We start from the raw sequence: 17,137 nt of genomic DNA on the forward strand, positions 1-17,137 counted from the left end.
GAAGTCTTGTAATACAAGTACATACAGTATACACGCGTCACATCATAACTGAGTCGATGGTTCTTCTCTCTCTGACACTGCAGGAGTGTAGTGACTGTTCTATACGAGTGAAGTCTTGTAATACAAGTACATACAGTATACACGCGTCACATCATAACTGAGTCGATGGTTCTTCTCTCTCTGACACTGCAGGAGTGTAGTGACTGTTCTATACGAGTGAAGTCTTGTAATACAAGTACATACAGTATACACGCGTCACATCATAACTGAGTCGATGGTTCTTCTCTCTCTGACACTGCAGGAGTGTAGTGACTGTTCTATACGAGTGAAGTCTTGTAATACAAGTACATACAGTATACACGCGTCACATCATAACTGAGTCGATGGTTCTTCTCTCTCTGACACTGCAGGAGTGTAGTGACTGTTCTATACGAGTGAAGTCTTGTAATACAAGTACATACAGTATACACGCGTCACATCATAACTGAGTCGATGGTTCTTCTCTCTCTGACACTGCAGGAGTGTAGTGACTGTTCTATACGAGTGAAGTCTTGTAATACAAGTACATACAGTATACACGCGTCACATCATAACTGAGTCGATGGTTCTTCTCTCTCTGACACTGCAGGAGTGTAGTGACTGTTCTATACGAGTGAAGTCTTGTAATACAAGTACATACAGTATACACGCGTCACATCATAACTGAGTCGATGGTTCTTCTCTCTCTGACACTGCAGGAGTGTAGTGACTGTTCTATACGAGTGAAGTCTTGTAATACAAGTACATACAGTATACACGCGTCACATCATAACTGAGTCGATGGTTCTTCTCTCTCTGACACTGCAGGAGTGTAGTGACTGTTCTATACGAGTGAAGTCTTGTAATACAAGTATGTATAGTATTTTGTATTAAAGGTTTTGGGTTGTGGAACGAATCGTCTGAGTTTCCATTATTTCCTATGAGGAAATTCACTTTGATATACGAGCACTTTGGATTACAAGCATGCTTCTGGAATGAATTATGCTCGCAAACCAAGGTTTTACTGTATATGCTGGCATGCTGCCTAAGTGCTATTTTGAAAATACCTACTTTGGCACCAAAATTTAGGCAATAGTGGAGGAGATGCAGCCAAATCTCTCATTGGCATGAGAATCGTCTTGTGTTTTTTTCAGAAAACTAGTAGACCATTAACCACATTGGTCTTTACTAAGTGTTACTCATCTCTACTTTACCATCCATTCTGCTGCTAAAGATACATGGAAGGCCATTTTCAAAAAGGTCTAAATCCAACTTGGACATTTCCCAGTAAATGGCCAAAGTCAGAAGCACAGAAATGTCCATTTTTGAAAGCTGAACCTCTAGAAGTCCAAAAATATATATATTTTTAAAAAATCACCTACTTGGATGTCTAGGCTGACAGGACCCTTGAAACACCTAACTATATACTCCATTTTTTGACCAGAGAAACGTCCAAGTTGCAAACTTCCAAATCCAGACCATTTGGAAATGGAAGTGGCCAGCATTGTGATGGACTGGTCACCCAGACATACCAATAGCGCAGTAAAGAGTTCCAGAAATACATCCCACCATAGACCCCTTGTAATTTATGGCGAGCCCTCCAAAACCTACTACAGACCCACCTTCCACCCCAATAGTCCTCATGGTTGCACCTATATGACAATAGAGTAGGATTTTGTGGGCTCACCTTTTCCACCATAAATGTAGTGGTTAGAGTGGCTTATGGGCCTGGGTCTTCCTCTCTATGGTTCACTAGTCCATCCACTAGGTTACTTAAGACACTTCTGTGATGCTGTACTAAGCTTCTCCATAGAAGTGCTACTGTTCTAGAGGCAGATATGTACTCTTTCATTCAGATATTTGGGGTGTGTGAAGGGTTTTGTGACGCTTACAATTAATGCAAAATGCAGCAATCAGACTAATCTTTGGGCTAAAGAAGTTTGATCACGTGACACCCTACTATCGGCAGTTGCATTGGCTACCGATGGAAGCACGCGTAAAGTTTAAGTTCACCTGCTTCTGCTTTAAAGCACTATACGGACTTGCCCCTAAATACATAACTGACCTCTTCTCCTTCTCAGCCAACAGACTCAAGAGAAGCTCACATTCCAACTTTGTTTCCCCCCCAGTTAGAGGTTGCAAACTGAAAAAACACCACGAACACCTTCTCTCACATCAAGCAGCAATATGGGGCAAAGATCTAGAACAATTGCTATCATCCACTACTTCTGAGGAATTTAGGAAGCGTCTAAAAACACACCTGTTCCTAAAGTATCTAAACAACTGATCCTCTCACCCCTTTCTCCTCAACAATGATTCCCTGACCTATTAATCACTTTCTCCTCAACAATGGTTTTCTTGTCCTACTAATCACTTTCTTCCACCTCTCTTAAGCTCAATCAACTTGTACCTTCGCTTAATCTTTGTAAACCGCATAGAACTTCACGGTATTGCGGTATATAAACTATTATTATTATTATTAAATGGGGAGTGGGGGAGGGGAGTCATACCTTAATGTATCCAATGGTCATCAGGTCAGTTTGGGTACCTTTGTGGCACTCAGACACTTCTAAAACAGGTCTAAGTTCCATCCAGGACATTTTGGGAAAGCTGCAAGACATCCAAGTTAAGCATGCCCATAACACGCCTCCCAACACGCCCCCTTGAACTCTGGCCAGTCCTGGTTCCAAACTTACATTCCCAATGCATTGTGGGATTTATAGTCCCTGATTCTACCCATTGAAATCAGCACTACAACATTCATAATACACCAGGTAAGACTTGTCAGAAATCCAGGGCTGGCTAGAAATCTTTCTTTTGGATCTGGGCAACTTGACAGCTTTGGATCTGAGAGGCTGTTGTATGTAAGACCAGAAAGAATGCTGGAACAGGAAAGGAGAAAAAAGAATGGTCTATTTTGTGCTTTATTTAATGGAAATACATAAATAAGCAGGGAAGTAAATAGAAACATCTATATGCATTGTTGATGTGCTGTGGTATGAATATCAGAACATGAAGGATCTGTCTATGTATTTTCTCCCAAGATCTTCAAGGTTTCATGAATGTGTGTCTATAATACACTTTATAAAAAGTATATCTTCCTTGATGTAGGCGTACTTGAGTGACTGCAGCTTAGTCAGGGGTAGAAACATGGGGCAGCCACTTGCAACGTTCATGTCTTGTTCTGGTCTCTGGAAGGATGCAGACATAAGGTCAGGGCGAAAGGCATCGATCGCATGTTCCCGATTATTTTGGTCCAGCAACATAAAAGTGACCTGAAAAAAAATGATAGGGAAACTTCTTGTTTTCATAACAAGCGGATTCTGTTTCATGCATTTTTTTTAACTCCCAACCCAGACCAAACAATGGAATCTGTTATAAAATCTGAATCCTTCACTTGTACACATGACTGAATGACAATGATCGGCTCTTTTTGTCTTCATGATTTTACAGTCCAGTCAGTGGCATAGTAAGGGGGAGTAAGGGAGTGGTCCATCCCGGTTCTGTAACTAAAGCACGCCGGATATTGGCGCACTGAGAATTGCACGTAGGGCGTATGCGCCGCGCCGGCCCTGCCACTTTAAATCGGTAACATTACTGCTGTGAGAGGGGTATGGGGGGGAGCTCCCCCAGTGCATGTAGAAGTCCTTGCATTCCCATTGGGGAGTGGTTTGGAAGGGTGAACCCCCCCAAGTGCACTTAAAACTTCAATTTTCTTTTAAGTTTTCAGAGTTTGGGAGTTTTTCAGTGTAGTGTGGGGGGGGAGGGGTTCTCCCCAACGGGAGCACGAGGACTCGTATACACACACCCTCACAGTGCTAACATAACGGGTTGAAAGCGGTGGGACTGGCGACGTGCATACATCCTGCGCACGAATGTCGGCACATCTTTGTTGGAGCGCTTTTGTTCTGCACTCAATTGACGGGTCACCGTCTGTCCCAGGCACCTTCTTAGTGGGGGCGTCGGCACCCATCCTCCTCTCCGTCCCCCCGCACCTTTCCCTCCTCCCCCCGCCGGACACACGTGCCTTCACTTCCTCACCACCGTACCTCTAGCTCTTTACCAGCGTGAGTAATAATAATAATAACTTTATTTTTGTATACCGCAATACCACAAAACAGTTCAGAGCGGTTTACAGGTTAAGAGACTGTACATTTAGAGCGAAGTTACAGCATATCAGAAAACAGTTCAGGGTAATTTATGCAATGAAGGTGCAGAGAATTAGTTAACAAGTGTATGGTATAAACCAGTGACAATTACAAAAATGATCCATTAGTTGTTGCAAGGGGGGCTGCCAACCGGGGAAGAGAGAGGCGAGGTTGGGATTATTAGTTTGGTAGGGAGGGTAGGGGTTAGAGGAACTTATCAAAGAGGTAAGATTTGAGAGATTTCCTGAAGGATTGATAAGTTGGGGCAAGAGAGATGAGGGTGGACAAGCAGTCATTCCATTTGCCAGCTTGGAAAGAGGGTTTTGTCGAAGAATCTTTTGTAGATGCATCCTTTTGGGGAGGGGTAGGCAAATAGGTGGGTATTGCGTGTACGATTAGAGCCTGGGAAGGTGAAGTGGCGTGACAGATAACATAAGAACATAAGAAATGCCATCTCCGGATCAGACCTTCGGTCCATCAAGTCCGGCGATCCGCACACGCGGAGGCCCTGCCAGGTGTACTCCTGTCGTAATTTATAGTCCACCATATCCTTACATGCCTCTCTTAAGGAGATATGCATCTAGTTTGCTCTTGAAGCCTAGGACGGTCGATTCCGCAATAATCTCATCTGGGAGGGCATTCCAGGTGTCAACCACTCTCTGACTGAAGCAGAACTTCCTGACATTAGTCCTGAACCTGTCCCCCCTTAGCTTCATTACATGTCCTCTAGTCCGTGTCAAATTGGACAATGTAAATAATCTTCTCTGCTCTATTTTGTCGATTCCTTTCAGTATTTTGAAGGTCTCGATCATATCCCCACGCAGTCTCCTTTTCTCAAGGGAGAATAATCCTAGTGTTATAAGTCTGTCCTCGTATTCCAGTTTTTCCATACCCTTCACCAGTTTTGTTGCTCGTCTCTGCACCCTCTCCAGCAGTTTTATATCCTTCTTTAGGTAGGGAGACCAATGTTGGACGCAGTATTCCAAGTGTGGTCTGACCATTGCCCTATAAACTTTCTCCGATCTACTCGAGATTCCTTTCTTTATCATGCCCAACATTCTATTTGCCTTCTTTGCCGCTGCCGCGCATTGTGCCGACGGCTTCAGGGTCCTATCTATCAGTACACCCAGGTCCTTTTCTTGTTCACTCTTCCCCAGAGTTGCACCTGACATTGTATACTCGTATTCCTTATTCTTATTGCCTAAATGCATTACCTTGCATTTCTCCACATTGAACTTCATCTGCCATTTCTCCGCCCATGTTTCTAACCGACACAAGTCGCTCTGGAGTTTCTCTCTATCCTCATGCGATCTGATCGCCCGGCATAGTTTTGTATCGTCTGCAAACTTGATGATCTCACTGGATGTTCCTTCCTCCAGATCATTGATATAAATATTAAAAAGGATCGGCCCAAGTACCGAGCCCTGGGGTACACCACTAGTCACTTTCTCCCAGTCGGAGAACTTCCCATTTATGCCCACTCTCTGCTTTCGGTTTTCCAGCCATTTGCCTATCCATCTTTGTACATCCCCCTCTATGCCATGGCTTTGTAGTTTCCTGAGAAGTCTTTCATGTGGAACTTTGTCGAACGCTTTCTGGAAGTCCAAGTATATTATGTCCACCGGCTTCCCACTATCAATTTGCTCGTTCACGGTCTCAAAAAATTGGAGTAAATTCGTCAAACATGATTTCCTTTTCCTGAATCCGTGTTGACTGGGTTTCATCAAGTCGTGTGCGTCCAAGTGCCGGACCATGCTATCCTTGATCAGTGCTTCAACCATCTTGCCGGGGACAGACGTAAGACTCACAGGTCTATAGTTGCCCGGTTCCCCTCTCGATCCTTTTTTGAAAATTGGGGTGACGTTCGCTATCCTCCAGTCGTCCGGTATCTGTCCAGTTCTGATTGTCAGGTTTGCAAGTTTTTGCAATAACTCTCCGATTTCAACCTTCAATTCCTTTAAGACTCTCGGGTGAATTCCATCCGGTCCAGGGGATTTGTCACTTTTAAGTTTGTCGATCTGATAGTATATCTGGTCTAAGTCCACTTCAACTGTGGTGAGGCTGTCTTCTATTTCTCCTGCAAACACTTTCTCTGCTTCAGGTATTGTTGAGGTGTCCTCCTTCGTAAAGACGGACGCAAAGAAGGAATTTAGTTTGTCTGCGATTTGTTTATCTTCCTTGATGTACCCTTTTCTTCCCTGGTCATCCAAGGGTCCGACTGCCTCTTTTGCAGGTTTTTTCCCTTTCACGTATCTAAAGAAGGGCTTGAAGTTTTTGGCCTCCTGGGCTATTTTTTCCTCATATTCCTGTTTTGCATCCCTCACCGCCTTGTGACATTTCTTCTGATCATCTTTATGTTTGTTCCAGGCTTCGGTTGTCTTTATGTATTTCCATTTTTTGAAAGAGTCCTTCTTTTCTTTTATGGCTTCCTTCACCTGTTTGGTAAGCCATGCCGGTTCTCTTTTGCTCTTTGATCTCCGATCTTTGGAAATCCTCGGAATGTAGAGATCTTGTGCTTCTGTGATAGTATTTTTCAGTAGGGACCATGCCTGATCTACCGTTTCAAGTTTGTCCACCTTCTTTTCGAGTCATTTTTCTACCATGGCTCTCATGCTATCGTATTTACCCTTTTTAAAGTTCAATGTGGTGGTTAAGGTTTTGGCATGTTTCCCTTTCCCGATATATCGGGGCTGAGCCAGTTAGGGTTTTGAAGCAGAGGCAGGCAAATTTGAAGATGATCCTTGCTTCGAACGGTAGCCAATGAAGTTTTCTATAGAAAGGAACTCCAGCCTGCAGCTCGCACCAGCATTGGCTCCACGCCTAAGAAGTGACGTCAGAGGGTGAGCCAACATGGGCAGCAAGTTGGTGATGCTGCTCGCACCGGGAAAGTTAAAGAGGTACGGGGGAAGGGATGCACGGGTGCAGCAGAGGGGTGGGGAAGGAGCAGGGGGGGAGGGCAGAGAAGAGGGCAGGGAGGGGCACCACTGCTCCGGGTGCCTCTCACCCTCGTTATGCCACTGAGTCCAGTTGAGTTCTGGTAATTGTACTTGTCCTGGGAAAGATGGGATCCTGTTTATGCTGCGATACCTTTTATTGATGTAGCTAGAGATATTATCATACGTGGGTTTTTGTGACTATATAGATCAGTGGTTCCCAACCCTGTCCTGGAGGACCCCCCCCAGGCCAGTCAGGGTTTCAGGATAGCCCTAATGAATATGCATGAGAGAAATCTGCATATAATGGAGGTGCCAGGCATGCAAATCTGCTCCATGCATATTCATTAGGGCTATCCTGAAAACCTGACTGGCCTGGGAGTTCTCCAGGACAGGGTTGGGAACCACTGATATAGATATTAGGTTTGGCTAATGAAGGGGCATGGGGGAAGCAGACTGGTTCTCCGGCCATAAGGCAAAGCTATGGCACAGGGAAGATAAGAGTAACCGAGGGTATGAGATCGATTCCAGGGCTATTAACCACACCCCCGGGAAACAAATTTATCATCTGACTTTGTGAAGGGGCATCTGGGAACAAAGAAGTTGATCCCAGGAACCTGAAGGCTACTTGATCCCTACTACCAAGCCCCAATTCTGCATTTGCCAAACTGAACTTTCAGCCTCTGTAATGGATCCTATCTCCTTGGAGAACTCATGTTGGCCCATATGTTCTCAACCCAGTCCATGAGACACACCAGTCAGGTTTTGCATGCACTACCTTCACTGTATGCAATTCTACCTCATGCATATTAATTGTGGATATCCCGAAAACTTGACTAGCTAGGTGTGTCCTGAGGATTTGGTTGAGAGTCACTGTGGCCCAATGAAACTATTAATCTAAGGTAGGGTTGACAAATTTCCTAATTGAAAAAAGAGGACACCTAGTCCTGCCCTGTTCTGCCCCAAGCCCCGCCCTATTCTGCCTCTCACCCCACCTTCACATGAAGCTCCCCAAGCTCAGGACCACGTCTGCACATGCGTGGGCATAAGCGCAATGACATCATACGCTTGCAAGCATGTGTATGATGTCATCGTATCAATATCCACACATGCGCAGATAACCTCCAGAAGCAGCCCTAAGGTTAAGGACTTCTAAAACCCAGACAAACTACCAAGTTTTGGAAATCCCTCGAGCACCCTGACAGTCTTCTAAAAAAGAGGACATGTCTGGGTTTTCCCGGACGTCTGGTAACCCTATTCTAAGGACACCAGTTTATTGAGGTTCAAGAGTTTTCAGACTTACCATGTTCAGATTTTTTTCAGATCCCATCATGGTTTAATTCACCATGGGCTTGATCCAACTTTTGGCTGATCAGACTATGAGGGGTTGACTGAGAGATCTATGCTTAATTTATTGAGAACTCTTTTGAGCATTGCTGTATTGTATCCTTGATGAGTGAGCACTAATTAAACAGGAAGGGGAAGGGAAAGGTGTTTTCCTTTTACCTTATGTTTGAATGGCCAGGAAAGCAGAGCATCATATTCTCCTTTCATGATGGCAAAGAAGAGGGAAACGTGTGTTCCCTTCGCTGTTCCATCTCCATTGAAATAGACCCTCAGGCATGCTTTGTGGCCATACCTGGCAGTGTAGAAAGCTGAAAGCCAGAGACCACTGTCAGTAATGAATACTGGGTTTTTTTAAAAAAAAAATCTTCCTTTATGCGCTGTGCAGCACTGCAATTGTTCAAAGAGATATTCAATTTTTTTTTTTTTAAACACCAGTGTTTTCTAAAGCTGTTGTTTATGAAAGTGTTTTAATAGGTTTCTCATCCCTAAAGATTGCCAGGGTTAACATAGATATTGGGCATGAATCACACAAGTAGGCATTTGATTGGTGTGTGAAGGCAGCGCTGATAATGTGACCATCACACATGAACACACATTGCATGATCTATCAAGTTACTAGGGCATGATGCAATTTTGACACCGTCCAAAATAGCTCTTCTTGGGAGTACAAGCAAACTTGCTATGAGTGTTCAAAAATATATTTTTCATGCCTGCTGGCCGAATAGTCCCTTTTGCTCATTTGGAAGATTGCCGAAACTGAAGCTCAGTTAGAGCAACACTCAAAATTTCAATCTTGAACAAATGCAACGCATTTTAGCGATTGAAATGTTAGATATCTTCCCAGGAAGTTCTATGTGCAGAAGGTGGGATTTATTGGCAGTAATAAATACCCAAATCCTATGCGTTATAAATGAGTAGAGTTGCTGCAATGTGCTTTGGTCAGGAAGAAGAAATCAACACTATATTCTGGAAAGAGTAAACATATACTTCAGGGCAGGGGTTCTCAGCCCAATCCTCAGAACAAACTCAGTCAAGTTTTGAGATATCCACAATGAATATGCATAAGAAATTTGCATGCACTACCTCCACTGTATGCAAATCTAGCACATGTATATTAATTGTGAATATCCTGAAATATCTGACAGGCTGGGTGTGTCCTATAGAACTGATTCAGAACTATTGTTCCATGGTCAACATTTTATTGAGGTTCAAGAGCTTCCAGCATGATAGCTGATTGGTAAGAGGTGAAGATGAATCTGAAATGTATGAAAGTAGAATGAGAATGGGATTTGCTGACGATCCTTATACCCGCACAGCACAGGAATAGGGAATTGGGGTGCACCAAGATAACACTAAGGGGGGAATTCATCAACGGTGCTACTGCATTAGCATGTACTAACGATTAGCACGTGTTAGATGCTAAACGCCAATAAGAATATAATGGGAATCTTTAGGGCTAGATTCACTAGCCTTACTTTCCGTATCCAATTGCATGCATGATAGATGGTGTGCGCATGCGCTGGCCCTCCGTGCTTGTTAGAACAGAAAACTTTTTTTTTTTGCTATTTTTTTCTTTGCAAGCCCGTGGTTTTAACCCGTGGGTGAAAACCATGGGCTTGCACTGCGGGGAAGGGCAGAGAGCAGGCAGGAGATCGGGGCAAGCAGGAGATCAGGGCAGGCTGGAGATCAGGACAGAGAGCAGGAGATCAGGGCAGGCAGGAGATTGGGGCTGAGAGCAGGAGATTGGGGCTGAGAGCAGGAGATCGGGGCTGAGAGCAGGAGATCAGAGCAGGCAGGAGATTGGGGCTGAGAGCAGGAGATCAAGGCTGGCAGGAGATCGGGACTGAGAGCAGGAGATCAGGGCAGGCAGGAAATCGAGGCAGGCAGGAGATAGGGACGGAGGGCAGGAGATTGGAGCAGGCAGGAGATCGGGACTGAGTGCAGGAGATTGGAGCAGGCAGGAGATCGGGACTGAGTGCAGGAGATCAGGGCTAGCAGGAGACAGGGACTGAGGGCAGGAGATCGGGACTGAGGGCAGGAGATCAGGGCTGGCAGGAGATCGGGACTGAGAGCAGGAGATCAGGGCAGGCAGATCATGGCAGGAAGGAAATCAGGGCTGAGAGCAGGAGATCAGGGCTGGCAGGAGATCGGGACTGAGGGCAGGAGATTGGAGCAGGCAGGAGATCAGGGCTGGCAGGAGATCGGGACTGAGGGCAGGAGATCAGGGCAGGCAGGAGATCGGGACTGAGAGCAGGAGATCAGGGCTGGCAGGAGATCGGGGCAGGCAAGAAATCAGGGCTGAGAGCAGGAGATCGGGGTAGGCAGGAGATTGGGACTGAGGGCAGGAGATCACGGCTAGCAGGAGAACAGGGCTGGCAGGAGATTGGGACTGAGAGCAGGAGATCAGGGCTAGCAGGAGATCAAGGCTGGCAGGAGATCGGGACTGAGGGCAGGAGATCAGGGCTAGCAGGAGATCAGGGCTGGCAGGAGATCAGGACTGAGAGCAGGAGATCAGGGCTGGCAGGAGATCGGGACTGATAGCAGGAGATCAGGGCAGGCAGATCGGGGCAGGCAGGAGATCAGGGCTGAGAGCAGGAGATCAGGGCTGGCAGGAGATCGGGACTGAGGGCAGGAGATTGGAGCAGGCAGGAGATCAGGACTGAAAGCAGGAGATCGGGGCTGGTAGGAGATCGGGACTGAGGGCAGGAGATCAGGGCAGGCAGGAGATCGGGACTGAGAGCAGGAGATCAGAGCAGGCAGGAGATCGGGACTGAGAGCAGGAGATCAGGGCTGGCAGGAGATCGGGGCAGGCAAGAAATCAGGGCTGAGAGCAGGAGATCGGGGTAGGCAGGAGATTGGGACTGAGGGCAGGAGATTGGAGCAGGCAGGAGATCAGGACTGAAAGCAGGAGATCAGGGCTGGCAGGAGATCGGGACTGAGGGCAGGAGATCAGGGCAGGCAGGAGATCGGGACTGAGAGCAGGAGATCAGGGCAGGCAGGAGATTGGGACTGAGAGCAGGAGATCAGGGCTGGCAGGAGATCGGGGCAGGCAAGAAATCAGGGCTGAGAGCAGGAGATCGGGGTAGGCAGGAGATTGGGACTGAGGGCAGGAGATTGGAGCAGGCAGGACATCGGGACTGAGAGCAGGAGATCAGGGCTGGCAGGAGATCGGGACTGAGGGCAGGAGATCAGGGCAGGCAGAAGATCAGGGCTGGCAGGAGATCGGGACTGAGAGCAGGAGATCAGGGCTGGCAGGAGATCGGGGCAGGCAAGAAATCAGGGCTGAGAGCAGGAGATCGGGGTAGGCAGGAGATTGGGACTGAGGGCAGGAGATTGGAGCTGGCAGGACATCGGGACTGAGAGCAAGAGATCAGGGCTGGCAGGAGATCGGGACTGAGGGCAGGAGATCAGGGCAGGCAGGAGATCGGGACTGAGAGCAGGAGATCAGGGCAGGCAGGAGATCGGGGCAGGCAAGAAATCAGGGCTGAGAGCAGGAGATCGGGGTAGGCAGGAGATTGGGACTGAGAGCAGGAGATCAGGGCTGGCAGGAGATCGGGACTGAGGGCAGGAGATCAGGGCTGGCAGGAGATCGGGACTGAGGGCAGGAGATCAGGACTGGCAGGAGATGGGGACTGAGGGCAGGAGATTGGAGCAGGCAGGACATCGGGACTGAGAGCAGGAGATCAGAGCTGGCAGGAGATTGGGACTGAGGGCAGGAGATTGGAGCAGGCAGGACATCGGGACTGAGAGCAGGAGATTAGAGCTGGCAGGAGATCGGGACTGAGAGCAGGAGATCAGGGCTGGCAGGAGATTGGGACTGAGAGCAGAGAAGCAGGGCAGAGAGCAGGGCGGCAGACGGCAGGGCAGTCGGAAAGAACCTGAGCAACTGGTCCTCAGCAGTCGTTTATTTTTGGATCGTTCAGCCCAGTCAGTCCTCTTTTTTTTTAGTGAATTGCATCCCTGCCTACTTTGCATGCCATTTCCCCTCATTTGTATGCACAGATCGGAATCAGATCAGAGGAGAGGTTAGTGAATCAGTTCAGAGGAAAATCGGGTCGCAAACCGATCGGTACAGGATCGGTTTGCTTAGTGAATCCAGCCCTAACACGGTTAGCGTGGCTAATGCAATTAGCACCCACTGATGAATTCCTCCCTTAATGTAATTCTGTGAATCTAGTCATGAATGAAATCAGCCATGACTTGGGCTTAATTTGTCATTTCTAGTTAGGTCAGTTTATGCACCTGGCTGGAGAAACTAATTTTGAGATCAGCCAGGGCTGGTGAGTATTTAAAGAAAGAAATATAATTGCCAATTGTAAATGTTAACAAGATGTGATTTTGCTTTTAATTTTTGAAGCTCATGCTCCTCCATATCAGATATTAATGTTTATGTCAATGTCATATTTATATTATAACACTATCGGGTCCTTTTACAAAGCTGGGTTGCCGAGTAACGCACACCAAATGCTGAGCAACATTAATATCTGATATGAAGGCGCATGAACTTCAAAAAATAAAAGAAAATCACGTCTTGTTACCATTCACAATTAGCAATACTCATCAGCCCTGGCTAATAAAATATTTTTTATAGTAATAACATAACATAAGCTTTAACTAAGATTAATATTAGGTAAATTCAATATTAATGTTATGTTAATATTATTGCCTATTGCAATTTGAATGTTAAATTATTTTTATATATTACCTTAATACCATATTTAGGGCTCCTACTAAGCTGCGTTAGGGCATTAACGCGCGGAATAGCGCACGCTAAAATGCCACGCGCACTAGACACTAACACCAGCATTAGGCTGGAGTTAGTTCTAGCCATGTAGTGTGGATTAAAACGCTATCGCAGCTTAGTAAAAGGAGCCCTTAATGTTATCCTATTATATTAATGGAAGTTATATTAGTTTTAAAGACCACGTTTCTTGAACAAAACTCAATCCTAGGTAGTTTACAACCAGCAAAATACAAAAAAATAAGTAGGACATCATAACAGAACAATGCACCAATAATGTTAAATACAATAGGAATGCACAGTGATTAATAACGAAACAAGAACAGACAGGGTTTCATTTGCAATGAGAGATTTGCCAACAAAAAGAAGCTGCTAACCTCCCTCCCTGCGATCCAATCCCCCTTCCTTGATTCAAAGCTCCCCCCTTCCAGAACCCCTCCCCCTCACCCCATGGTTTCTCCCAGGCCTACCTGAATATCCATGGTGATCTAGCAGAGCCCACTGTGGCAAAAGGGGCCACACTACTAAAATGGCATCTGTGACCTTTCAAAAATAAATAAGTACAAGCTGAATATCTAAAAATCACTCCAACACAAAAAATATATTCAGAAAAATCCACTGTACCAGAGATTATCAAGATATGTTCCTATCAACAACAGAGAAAAGACCTCAGTTCTTTCCAGGGATAGTTGTCACCTGGAAAACTCTATGATAGCTATAAAGCTACATAGGAAAAAACATCCTTGGTCTACAAAAACTCCATATAATATTTAACAGTTCATAGCTTTAACAATATTTTTGTAAAAATACTTTATATCAAAAGATAGGAAACCAACACTTATCTTCAAATGTACTCTGTCCTCTGGATGTGGTAAAAATCTTAGCAGTTCACAATCTTATTCTCCTAGTGCTGCTGTAGCTGTAACACACGGGAGAGAAAACTATAGAATTCCTGACAGGCCCTGTTTCGCGTTTACTGCTGCATCAGGGGAAGTTATTGAAAAAAATGAGCTACTGCTTCAATGATTTTGTAGACCAAGGATGTTTTTTTTCCTATATAGCTTTATATCTATCATAGAATTTTCCAGGTGACAACTATCCCTGGAAAGAACTGAGGTCTTTTCTCTGTTGTTGATAGGAATATATCTTGATAATCTCTGGTACAGTGGGTTTTTCTGAATATATTTTTTGTGGTGGAGTGATCCATGACCTTTCACCATCATCTCGCTGTTACACTAGAAATCATTATACTACCACGAGACAATGGTGAAAGTCACCACTGCCATATTGGATGTAGCGCTGCAATGGACAGGGGAGAAAGGGTGTTGCTCTTGTCCCCACCCCCCTGACATTGCTGAACCACCATGGATATTTATATATGCTGAGGGAGGGTCTATGGGAAGCGAAGGGGAGGAATGGGGAAGCGGGTTTTCTCTGCTCTTGGTGTGGAGAGAGAGTGGCACAAGAAGGGTGCATTCTGTGTTATCTCGCAAACAAAATAAACATTCTTTTACACGACATGGAAAATGACACAAAATGAAAATTTTCTGGCTGCCTATTCCTAATAAATAATTGCATTCAGGCATTTCACAGTAACATTCAAGTGAAATAATGGCTCAGGAGCACTTACAAACTGCATCTGGCCAGCGGCTTTCATCGTAGGCTTGACATACCTGGTGAACACAAACTTATATTTCTTCCTGTGATGGCATCATGACACTTCCTGCTAACTTCAGGGATTTTCCACAGAAATATCCCATCATAGGATGTCTCTACAGAGGACAAATAATGCATGTGTAGTCCATTCAGAACCATGTCTTTCAGTGCCAGTGACCGCTGTAGGTCTGCAATCTAAAAGGAAAAATAAATTCTCATTTCACCAAGGTGCTACTATGAGATTATGGGATTGTACTTGTAGAGACATGTGGAGAGTAATTTTATGAACCAAAGAGAGACCAAGGTCACAAGACAAACAAAAGCAAAAACCAAGGTGGAAACCCAAATCTGGGTGGCTAGCAGTTTTAATAAAAGATAATACTGACAATCCCAAATAAGATATAACAACAACAAGGGACCCAATATGGTCCATGTTTTGGCAACATGACGCCTTCCCCCGGGGTCATTTTGGGAAATGTCCATGTGACAAAAAGCCATTGTCTGTGCACCCTCTAGTTTCTAGATTCATGAAAGGTCTTTATCAATACCAAGCCACCTCTCATGCCTCCTTCTGAAGCTCATGTATGGATAACCATCACAGAAACACCCTAACTCTGTACTAAAGATCATAGATCGTAGTTCATGGGATCTCTTAGGGAGAGGAGGAAATAGTGGATGCTGCAGATGGGCAGACTAAATGGGCCATTTGGCCTTTTTCTGCCATTAAGTTTCTATGTTTCTAGTTATCTGGTGAGCTTGCCTGAATCATAGTCTCTGCCCTATGGAGTTTATGATCCAGTTAAGATAGACAAGGCAAGAATTCAAGCCTTTGTGCTAAAAGCAGCAAGGCTATGACAAGGAGTTAAGGCCCCATTTTATCAAGCTGCATAGGGGTTATTTATCACGGACCGCTGTAGTAAAAGCTCCAACACTCATAGGAATTCTATGAGCGTCAGTGCTTTTATCACAGCTGTCTATGATAAAAAAAAAACCCTTATGCAGCTTGATAAAAAGGGGCCTAAAGTAGATGGAATAAAATTAAAGCTATTAATTTAGTATCTTCAATATGATGCTTGATATGTAAATATTTCACAGGAAGGAAGAGAAGGGATTATGGATTTAACTCACACCTTTTTCAGTTGTAACTCAAAGCCAGTTATATTCTGGTAAAGTAGGCATTTTCCTGTCTTGGAGGGCTGGAGGTGAGGTTTGGTCTAGTAGAAGGGCTGCTGCTCCAGCACCCTGAGGCTGTGGAATCAAATCCCAGCACTTTTCCCCAAGACTCTATGCAAGTCACCAAATCCTCCATTGCCCCAAGTACAAAACACATACCTGTATATATGTAAACCACTTTGAATGTGTAACCACACAACAGCAGTACACAGGACACATTCCCCTTTCCCCCATGGTTTGCACCTGAGACTGGACACATCTGCTTTCATACACTGTTACTATTGAACTCTTCCTAATTTAATATAGGTAGATGAAGAACATCTACCCATCTGTACATGAAAAATTGACATAAAGGGCAATTCTATAAATTGATATCTCAATCTAGGTGCCCCAATGCCATATATTTTGTGCTAATTCTATACCAGCATTTTGACACCATGATTCTATTATAGAATACTTGTGTAAGGTCAACATTGGCACATCCATCTGTAGACATGCCCTCTTATACCATGTCAACAGCAGGCATAAGCTGATATACCTAAGTGCACCAAGTGATACATATTGGCTGTGATTCTATAAACAGCACTTAAAATTAAACACTGAGAAATGTGGCAAATAGCACCTGTCAATCTTCAGGTAGGTGCTATTTATAGAATCACGTCTAGTGGGGTCTAGAATGGACTTAGGCACTGGTAGGTACCTAAACCTTGTTAGGTGCCATCGACTCATGTTCGAGTCCTAGCAACTTGAATATCGTCATATTTTTGTGGCAGAATAGAGAAGTAGATTGCCGGGCCTCTCTTCTGTGCAGTACAAATTCGATGTCACCGTTATTGCATCAAACATGATCCTCCACCTCCAACACTGCCCATTTGCTCCTGACCAGATGGGTGGTACATCATTAGTTTGACATCTCTGCTGAAATCTGTCCACATTGGGAGGCCCTACTACCAATGGCATAGCTTTCAGCTTCTCAGATGCATGCAAACCCGAGTGGCATGACAAGCCCATGTATTTTCTTTCTCTTAACCTGCCCTTATTCATGCCCACTTTCTGGTAGGCATCTTGGGCTAGGTGCCTACCCAAAATCGAGTTAGGCACATACCACCCAATTAAGTATC

At 45.1% G+C, this 17,137-nt stretch overlaps 1 protein-coding gene across 1 annotated transcript in view; it reads right to left on the bottom strand.

Moving 5' to 3' along the window:
* Positions 1-2,924: 2,924 nt before the first annotated feature.
* The window catches only part of TRAF1 (TNF receptor associated factor 1), a 76,171-nt gene continuing 61,958 nt past the window's right edge, over positions 2,925-17,137 (bottom strand). Inside the window, exons 9-11 of the mRNA XM_033961712.1 lie at positions 14,861-15,038; positions 8,606-8,754; positions 2,925-3,293 (exon numbers count right to left, since the gene is read on the bottom strand). Of these exons, the coding sequence (XP_033817603.1) occupies positions 3,075-3,293; positions 8,606-8,754; positions 14,861-15,038 (546 nt within the window). The 3' untranslated portion in view covers positions 2,925-3,074. The remainder of the gene's footprint in view (positions 3,294-8,605; positions 8,755-14,860; positions 15,039-17,137) is intronic.

The sequence above is a fragment of the Geotrypetes seraphini genome, chromosome 10 (assembly GCF_902459505.1).
Source record: "Geotrypetes seraphini chromosome 10, aGeoSer1.1, whole genome shotgun sequence".
NCBI classification, from domain to species: Eukaryota; Metazoa; Chordata; class Amphibia; order Gymnophiona; family Dermophiidae; genus Geotrypetes; species Geotrypetes seraphini.